The following is a 9,817-nucleotide window of genomic DNA, read 5'->3' as shown; positions in this document are numbered from 1 at the left end:
GTTGCATTATGGGACTTGAGTGTTTTACCGGCACCATGAGTGAGAGTGGTGTGTGTATGAGTCAGGCTCCTCACAGTGTCGGCTGTTCCGTGGTTCTGTGCTGTGAAATGGCTGGTGGTCACAATGATGACACCATTTGATTTACATGGCCTGCGTGTACGCTATTTCCTCCAATCACTTGGGGTCGTGCAATGTATGGGACACAAGTGATTACTGAATTCAAACCTGCCAGTTATCTGCTTGGTTCTGCTCCCACCCAAATCGCTACAATAGATTTCCTTCCAACATATATTATTAATTCCAAACATTTTTGAAAAAGCGCCACTGAGCCGCAAGGGGGTGCTTAAAGAGCGGCATGCGGCTCGAGCCGCAGGTTGCCGACCCCCGTCTTAGACCTACATTGTTAGAGAGTGATGGTTTCCTGCGTTGATGATGCTGGAGGTTTTGTCCTGTTTTACTGATTGAATGGTTTGCGTACCCTTTGCTTGCTCAGCAGTGGGATCACATATAAAACTCTTCATTAGGATCTGTAAAAGCACAGTTAAAACTATTTGGCGTTCTTAAAAATGATCTGGACTGAATTGGATTATAATGAATGGAAATGTTTGGTCTGAAATTTATCATAAAACCCCCAGAGTTGCTCAGATTGATGGCTGTTGGGGCCAAGACTATTTGCACGTAACTTTCTAAAAACGTGCAGCCAGTGCTGAATTATTTTCTTGGATCGCGGATCTGGAGGAAAGGTTAAGATTATGGTTAGGGCGGGGGTCGGCAACCTGCGGCTCCGGAGCCGCATGCGGCTCTTTAAGCGCTGCCGAGTGGCTCATTGGTGCTTTTTCAGAAATGTTTGAAAATGAAAAAAAAAATGTTGGAGGGAAATATATTTTTTGTTTGAATATGGTTTCTGTAGGAGGACAAACATGACACAAACATCCTTTACGTTTTCCAGTTGTTGTGAGATGAGTGTAGGTGCTTCCACGCCGGCTGAGTCAGCACGCAATCAAGCACTCACCCTCAATGAAAAGTCAATGCAAACATGCGCACACCAGAATTCCTGGCCCATGCGTCTGGAGCGCACGTGAGATCACGTTGCTACGCGGGTTTTTAAGTCGGCACGCATTGAGCGCGCGCTGAGTCTTCAATCCGGTTCAAGATCAGATCAAAGCTGTGACCAATCAAGGAGCCGGATTTGGGAGCTGCTTGTGGGCGGAGTCTGCTTCAAAAGATAGAAGTGCCAAACGTGATCACGAAGGAGAAATGAATCATTACGGTTTGTGTCCGGTCAGGTTAATATGACTCCAAGATGAGATGAGCGCTAATGAACAGTAGAAGAAGAATAGAAGAAGAATCTCCTCCCGCCACTGCGTGCGTGACCGCGCTGCTCCGGTGTGGATACCACCTGCTGAGCGTGCGTTCATAAACCCGCGTTCTTGAACGCACCCGCACGCGGCCGATGTGCAGGTGCTCACACACCGGCCGTGTGCGGTGCGTGGCAGGAGGAGATTCTTCTTCGATTGTATTTTTACTGTTCATTAGCGCTCATCTGCATCTACAACAGGGAGAATCCCCCAAATCTTTCTGAAGACTTTTGTTTTCACAACTCTGTCCTTTTAAATGTCTGACTTAAAACCTGGGTATCAAGCGCATTCATCCTCCTTCCAGACTTGGAGGCCAGGAATTCTGGTGTGCACGCGTTTATACCGACTATTCATTGAAAGTGTGCACTTGATTGCGCGCCGACGCGGCCAGTGTGGGAGCACCTTGAAGGTGCACGTTAGATTTTTGTGATTTTTTTCAAATCCTCAAAATAAATTGACATCAAAAATCGGATTTCTTTATTGCATTTCTTTAATTTCATCAAAGCAATGAAACAAACTGTAATTCATTCATATTGTAGTGATGGTCTCAGGCTGTCGGTCTGGCAGCGCAAGGCATTGTGGGTTACTCATTCTTTTGCCTGTCTGACTGGAATTGGATTTAAGTTTGGGTTTTCCTCAATGTGTTCTGTTGTCTTACTGTTGAACATTTGTTGGCATTTATGATTTTGTCCTTGAATTCTTCCTGCTCCTGGAGTGAGAATGAGGGTGCTCCCCCAGGGGATGGTCAACTGCGGAGAATAAATGTCAGACACGTACACTATAAAAGTATTGACTCACCCATCCAGATGATCAGAATCAGGTCTCCTGATCACTTGGCCTGGCCACAGGTGTATAAAATCCAGCACTCAGACATACAGACTGTTTTTACAAACATTAGTGAAAGAATGTTCCACTCAGGATCTCAGTGAATTCCAATGTGAAACTGTCAAAAGGATGTCACCTGTGTAAAAAATCCTGTCATGAAATTTCCTAAATCTTCCACAGTCAACTGTCAGCTCTATCATAACAGAATGGAAGAGTTTGGAACAACAGCGTCTCAGACACCCAGTGGTCGACCACGTAAACTGATGGAGAGAGGTCAGTGGATGCTGAAGCTGATAGTACAAAGAGGTCACCAACTGTCTGCAGTCTATTGCTATAGAGCTCTAACCTTCACGTGTCCTTCAGATCAGCCCAAGTACAGTACACACAGAGCTTCATGGAATGGGTTTCCATGGCAGCAGCTGCATCAAGACGCACATCACTGAGTGCAATGCAAATGTAAAGCACGCCGCCACTGGACTCTAGAGCAGTGGAGACGCCTTCTCTGGAGGGAGGAATCACACTTTTCCATCTGGAAATCTGATGGAGGATCAGTCCTCCATTGCGCTTTTGGAAGAATGTTTAAAAAACCCTATAAACACAGTCCTCAACCTTGTGGACAGCCTTCCCAGAAGAGTTGAAGCTGATGAACTCCATGGGTTAGGAACGGGACAGCACCTCAGTTCATATATGAGTCAAAGCAGGTGAGCCAATGCCTTTGGTAACAAAGTGAAGGTGTGCGACAACTAATGGGACTTTAACATTAAATATGTTTGACCACCAACAACATTCAGCCTTAGATGCACTTAAAATATGTATGGGCAATGCAGAAAAATGTTCATCTCTTCTGCACGTATTATGTGTCGCCAACATGAATTTCCATCAGTTTATGAGCTGAGTAAATATGTAACATCAGTTTTTCTTTTATCCCAGGTTTATGTGACAATTGGTCTTTTACTAACCACTATTTGAATTCAGCTATGAAAATACTGGAGTGGGTGACTGGCAACTCTAAAATAACTTGCGACCATGGTTACAATGTGTCAAAAGTAATAAGAAAGACAAAATCAAACAACAATTAATGAATTTTGTTTCTCCCTTAATGTTTTGGAAATTTAAAGAGAAAACTAAAAAACAAATTTCAACATAGATTCAAAAATGGGAGCACACACTTGTGCGAGAAGCTCCTCTCCACCTTGAACATCTATAAATCCCAGAACAGGAGGTTAAAGAACTGTAAAATGTCAGTCGTATTTAGTGTTTAACAGCTAAATTGTTACAATGTTAATTGAGCTGTATTAATAAGGATGTCTAAATCTGAATAATGGAGATATAAAAGACTGAATAAACTGAAAACTAACATTTATTACTGATTTATTTCCTTATTCATTTTGAATTTGCTTATCTATTTGTCAATTGATTGAGTTTTATTAGTAATTTTGTACAGAAAGCAGTTAATAGTACAGTACATAGTCCTACAAATTTACTACCAAAGAAGGAATGTATCTGAGGAAGTTATACACAACTTGTTTACAACAGTTAATCTTATTTTGTTTTAAAATTAAATTTTGCCCTGAGGTTGCGGCACGGCCTCAGCCAGGCTCTGCCTTCACTGACCCCATGGTAGATTGAGTTTGAGCCCTCTTTTGCAGCATAAAGATGCAGGAATGTTTTGGCATTTTTCAAACTATTTGGCCAGATGATGAGCTATTCGAAAAAAACAATTTGTGAACACACAGGGCCATAGACCTGACACTTCCGTGTCCTTTCTGATTTTGTCCACCTGAAAGCAGCATTTGAATCTCCATTTGCTTGGAGTTCTTGTCAGTATCTGTGATGATGGGCAACGGACTGTGATCAGGTCTCCTGCTCTGAGGAACGCCACAAAGTTGACACACCACCCCCATCAACAAGTCCTTGTGAGCTTGTGTGCATCTTAAACATCTCCGCTGGATAAACTTCCCTCTCCAGCATTCCTCATCGCACAAAGTCTGCAATTGGTGCCAGTCTCTAGCAGCTGCTACAGAAAATATATTAATGTATATGATACCTTAACTTTTTTACTCAATAGGTTAAAAGGTAATTTCAGACTTTTTCCTTGCAACTGCTGCTGGCATTAAGTTACTTCCTCAAGCAAAATGTGCATCACGTACTGGTAAACGCATCAAAAATATAACCATTAATGATTTATCATAAGCCTGGTGGGTAAAACAAATACATTACAAGTACAACCATTTCTGGCATACAGTTTGAAGCTCCATTAGGTTAAAAAACAGTTGAGATTAACGTTCAGGTTGTCTTTTATACGGCCAAAAATTGGTCAAGTGATTTGAACGCTCTGGAGAATCTATTGATACCAATGGGTTCACTTGTACTCAAGTATTAGTACTTTTACTGAATTACATATTTTTGAACTCTGGGGCTGGGTGATAAAACCATAATGATATTTATCGCGATAGAACTTTTCTTGATTGGAAATGAGTCTGATTTTAAACGGAATCCCGTCAGAACCGGAGGATAAAGCTGCTTCACTTAAAGCAGCAACAGAGAGATGAAAAAAGTGTTGATTTGGAGACAGCGCTGTTGTTAGACGCTATTGCTAAAATGCTAGCGCTCCACGAATCTTCTTAACATTGGACGGTATTTTCACGGATCAGCCTTTAAGATGAGAAAAATAAATACAGAATGAATTCATATAACATTAATAAAAATTGATTTTCAAAAAAATAGAATTGAATCCACTGTGTTTAGCCGCGTCTGTAACATTACTTAGAAGGTCTTAACACCAAACTCTGTAACCTGCAGATGTTGTGTTTAACGCTTAGATCTGCTGAAACACTCAGTGATTTAAATCCAGGTTAAAGACTCACCTGTTCTCAGCTGCATTTGATGAATATGTATTCAAAAGTTTACGTCTATGCTTGTTTTAAATTAAAATCTTTTTACTTTCTTTTAATTTATTTTAATGATCACAATTTTACTATTTCTTTTGATTGTTTCTTTTAATGTTTTATGTAAAGCACTTTGAATTGTCTGTGTACATGAAGTGTGCTATACAAATAAACTTGCCTTGCCCCTTAAAGGATTAGCTACAAGGCCAATGGTTTACAATAACAATAATCCAAAACATTATTTTCAGGCTGTTTTTTCTCATAAATTAATATGAAATCTGATCACCTGGAGACAGCATTAGGAAATCTCATGCAAATCTGTCCTTGTGTTCCAAGCATGTCTGCATTTGAGTTTACAGTTAGATGACAATAAAGACGTGTTCATACTACTTATAAATTACATTTCAATTAATTTTCTTTCTTATATATACATATATATGATATAGCTGTGCATTAATTTGGCTGGGAAAAATATATTTGACCGGTAGATTTTTTTTTTCTACGTGACTCAAAAATTAAATTACAACCCGTCTGTGGAGGTGTTACAGTTCCAGTTCTTCAAGACCTGGCAAAAAACAGTAATGTTCACTGAAAATTGTGCAGAAGGCACGTTCCTTCAAAACCTGGAAACACCACCAACCTTTTTATCACCTGAAGCAGTGCCACCGAGCATGCTCAACCTCAGACTGAAATAAACGATAATTGCAGCAAAAACAACAAAGTTCTGACCTGCTCAGCAGCAACTGTCTGAACTGCGAGAAGAAATTCAGAGAATTTGCTTTTAGTTCCTATCTTATTCACAGGATATTGACAAATTTGACAAACAGTAATTTGATTTATATTGTGACATACATCGTTATCGCGCAATATGAAAGAAAAATGATATCAAGATATAAAAAATTCCATATCACCCAGCCCTACTTTCCCCCTTGAGAATACCAACGGGAGCAGATAAGCTAATGAGAGGACATTTTGTGCACATGCCTCATTGCATTTTTTTTCCAAGTGGGCCCAAATTAAAGAGAAAGACAACATGATTAGCTAAAAAGCCAGCTCAGCCTCCTCACCCAACTCATTCAAAGATTTATCTGACTTACCAAAACAAGATGGACAAACTAAAGTCATTGGCAATATGAAAACAGACTGGGTTGATTTTACAATTTTGAGTTCCAATGGCCTGCTTAAACAATCTTAAGCAAATCCCTTCAGCAGATAGTGCTGTTATACTTAGGAGCTTCAAGCAATAACTAATTCAGCCAAACACCCTCTGACCATGTCTTAGAAGAAAAAATACTTCAGGTTAAAGGGCACCAGGACGTATCAGACTGATCAAACAGTCTCTGAATAAAAACGTGTACTGCAGTAGCAGACATGGACTCAGATACAAGAAGAGAGAGATGAGTGATTATTGGATCGTAGAAGCTAAACTTGAACAAGAAAAGACTCAGTGTGGGATCCTAAAAACTAAACTAAAAGAATACTCTGACAGAAAGGGATTAAAAACAGATAAAAAGAAACATCGGGACTGATCAGCAATAAGACGCGCAGAAAAACAGCAGAGCAGGTGAAAGTAACGGTGAAAGTAAAATACAGATGGGATGTGATATACACGGCAAAACGTGAGGACAAACTTTAACAGGACTCATTGAGAGAGCGGTAAGAAAGACGTTCTTTTTTTAAACCTCCCCAATAAAAACAGATGCTGTTGGTGCGCTAACTTCTGAAAAGTGACTTTTATTAACTGAGACTTTGTTTACTTTTGCTTTTTTTCACGACAGCATGAAGATCTTTAACATTTCATGATTTAGCACTCTCACCTGGTTCCTCACAAATACATCAGAATTTGTTGGATAAAGTCAGACTACGTGCTGTCCTTTATTTATCAGGTGACAGCTGTAAAATAACTCTTCATGCTGGTGAGTTACAGTAAAAACTCCCTCCAAATTTACGTGGCATCCAATAAACATGAAGAGAAATCACATATTCTGATGTTTAACACTTTTCTCTCGGATGATTTATCGTGTCTAAAAAAATGAACAGAGCCATTTCCACTAACTTAATGATCTGTCTAAATGCAAATGAGTCATTGATAAATCCCTAACCCACGTCGACACGTGTAAATGAAAACAGAACCTGTTCAAAAGGAAAGAACGTTTTGCTTGGCTGGACAGTGGCCTCTGCCCTCACTGCTTCTCCTTGTCTTCATTCAAATCTGCTGAAGCCTGACAGAAGCTGATGCGGGCTGTAACAGATGAAAAGCAGAAAGCACTCCATCGGTGCTTCAGTGGTGAAAGCTCAGCCTCGTCAGCGCTGGAAGGAAGCAGCTTTATGTCAGAACTCAAAGAAGGAGCTGACGCGCCTTTGACATGGCAAGACTTCAAGACTGGACTGCATTTTTGTTTTTTTAAAGTGTCGTCGTGCTTGTGTTTATGGCTCCACAGAACTTTGACCTGTATTGGTTTCAAGAGGGGACGCGTGATGCTTTCAGCTGGAACAGGTGCGTAATTGATGTGATCTTTGGAGATGATCTGACTGAGAGCGCAGAGAGGAGCACGTGCATAGAGATGGGATGGAGACACAAAGCAAATGCATGCACGCAGAACGGCTTGAACTAACGAGCACGAAGTCCTTGTAGGGATGACAGAGACCGTCAGGCGGAGTCCTCCTCTGCTGCTACTTTCCATACAGCGGAGCATGAACGCTCGTAGATATGAACACAGAGATAGAACTGAACTCACCCGACACTCCATACGCGAAAATCACAGCCACGTAAACTTCCATGATTCCGCTTGAAGTTGTTGGTTGAAAACCGGGCGCGTTGAAATGAAAACTGCAGAACTGTCGCCTGCAGAGCTGCGCCGAAATTGCTCAGCCAAAGTTTCTTCTGTTTCGTCCTGTTTCAACCGCAGCAACTGCGCTGGGGACGCGCGCGTAAAGATGTGAGCTGTGAGGACACGCGTGCGCTACGACGGCTCGGCTCGCTCTGCAGCCGCGTGAGGAGGAGGAGGGGGGAAGACAGTGCCATGCTCTGACGCACAGGTGAGCGCGCATGGAGAGAGAGGGGTGACCTGCTCAGCGCAGGCTCAGCGGGGGGGCGCGCCTGCAAAAGTATCCTGGATACGAGAACATGCACGTGCGCGAAGTGTGGACACTCTTCAAAGCCCCTGCAGCGACAGCTTTAGTTTTCAAGAAAAGAAAAGAAAGCTCCAAACACCAAGACAGCGCTGTCACTTGGACTTCATGTGTCATCTTTGTCTTCATCCTCCCTCCTCATCCTCCGCCTGCTGATTTCAGCTTTCAGCCCCTCGGAAATCTGCTTTAGAGCTTCACCTTTCAGAATGCATCAGGGTGTAGAACTGGAAGTATGATTAACACTGGGTTTTTAATTAGGCCAGCTCCTAATGACAAAACTGTAATTTATAAGATCTGACAGAGCACCCCTCCCCCCACGCCTTCAGCTCCGTGATCATCTCCAGTGTCACGGTTCAGCAGCGCACGTTCTGCAGCTGCTTTCAGGCTTGCAGACACGTGGGAAATGAGAAAAAAACTTTGGACGTCTGAACATCAAAATCTAACAAAAGGGTATCATTTTATGATATAGATTTGAAGCATGTCATAAATGAAAAGCTCCCAAATCATTAAACTAATATTTTAAAGTGTTGTCAGGGAAAGCATTAGGAAGTAGAAGTGACAGAATAGGCTGTTTATCATTCAATATTCATGCAGGGCAACATAAACATGCAAGCATTGAGGATGCACAACCCTGACCTCCAATGAGGTTGAGGGGGGGGGGGGGCAGCCTGCATTTCATTTGAAGTTTAAATTGGTGTTGAGAGACTTCATTTAATGCACTGAAGTTGAAGAAAGGCCTATTTAGTGTAAGTTTGAAGACCAGAGATGTTTGTTACATCATTGTCATAACCTGTAGTGGAGCAACTTAGAGGCCATTGTGAATCATCAAAGATATTTGACTTCTGTTCCTTAAAAAGGTATGTCAAGACACCAAAGAAGACTTTTTTTTTTCTTTCTGTCAACATTTTTGCCTTCATGTTTGCTGCTGGCAACACTTAGTGTGAAATATAGTTCTTGTATCCACTGACTTCAGATAAACTCGCTCAATAAAAGCAGTTCACTCAGGAAATTAAACAGAACTTTTATTCTTCTGGTCTTGGACTGAATAAAAGATAAAGGGGTTTGATATTCCCTACTCTGTGTGTGTGTGTGTGTGGGTCCAAGATGTTAAAAACAACTTTTGTGCAAAGCTGCTGGATCTTTTCATGTTTAGCAGCTAGGCTGATTTGAGATTTGATATTTTTAAAACCTGTTGCCGAACCAGATTGGTAACAGTAAAAGTCATTAATTATTGGTGACACTAAGCAAATGATGTACCAGCGGTAAGTACAAATGAAGGTCATGTTCTTTCTTCAGCTGCTGGAACCTCCTTGCTATGAAGTCTAAAAAACATTTAAAGACCCACTCTGATTAAATATAGAAAATTAGCTTTGTTACTTCCCTTTGTCAAGTTTATAAGCCAGTCATACTATTGAACTTCATCAATCAATCCTCCTCCTTTCTGGGCTTAGGTAATCAGCATTTACAAGCTCAGTTGATTAGATTCTTGCACAAAGGAAAAATCTGTTCATTTGACAGCAGTGTGTTACCTGTAGCACTAGAAAGCGCAGTTCTTGCACTATTTACAGATTTGTTTTTAGAGATAATAAAAACGTAAATATAGCACGACATCAA

At 41.2% G+C, this 9,817-nt stretch overlaps 1 protein-coding gene across 2 annotated transcripts in view; it reads right to left on the bottom strand.

Annotated features, from left to right (window-relative positions):
* Positions 1 to 7,986, bottom strand: part of rxfp1 (relaxin family peptide receptor 1) — a 159,923-nt gene extending 151,937 nt beyond the window's left edge. For both annotated transcript variants that reach the window (XM_024262584.2, XM_036213852.1), the window contains exon 1: positions 7,810 to 7,986. In XM_024262584.2, coding sequence (XP_024118352.1) covers positions 7,810 to 7,852 — 43 coding nt within the window. In that variant the 5' untranslated portion in view covers positions 7,853 to 7,986. The remainder of the gene's footprint in view (positions 1 to 7,809) is intronic.
* Between the last annotated feature and the right edge of the window lie 1,831 nt (positions 7,987 to 9,817).

The sequence above is a fragment of the Oryzias melastigma genome, linkage group LG10 (genome assembly GCF_002922805.2).
Source record: "Oryzias melastigma strain HK-1 linkage group LG10, ASM292280v2, whole genome shotgun sequence".
Taxonomy (NCBI): domain Eukaryota; kingdom Metazoa; phylum Chordata; class Actinopteri; order Beloniformes; family Adrianichthyidae; genus Oryzias; species Oryzias melastigma.
Note: the sequence above shows the minus strand (reverse complement) of the source record. Positions and strands in the feature narration are given on the sequence as shown.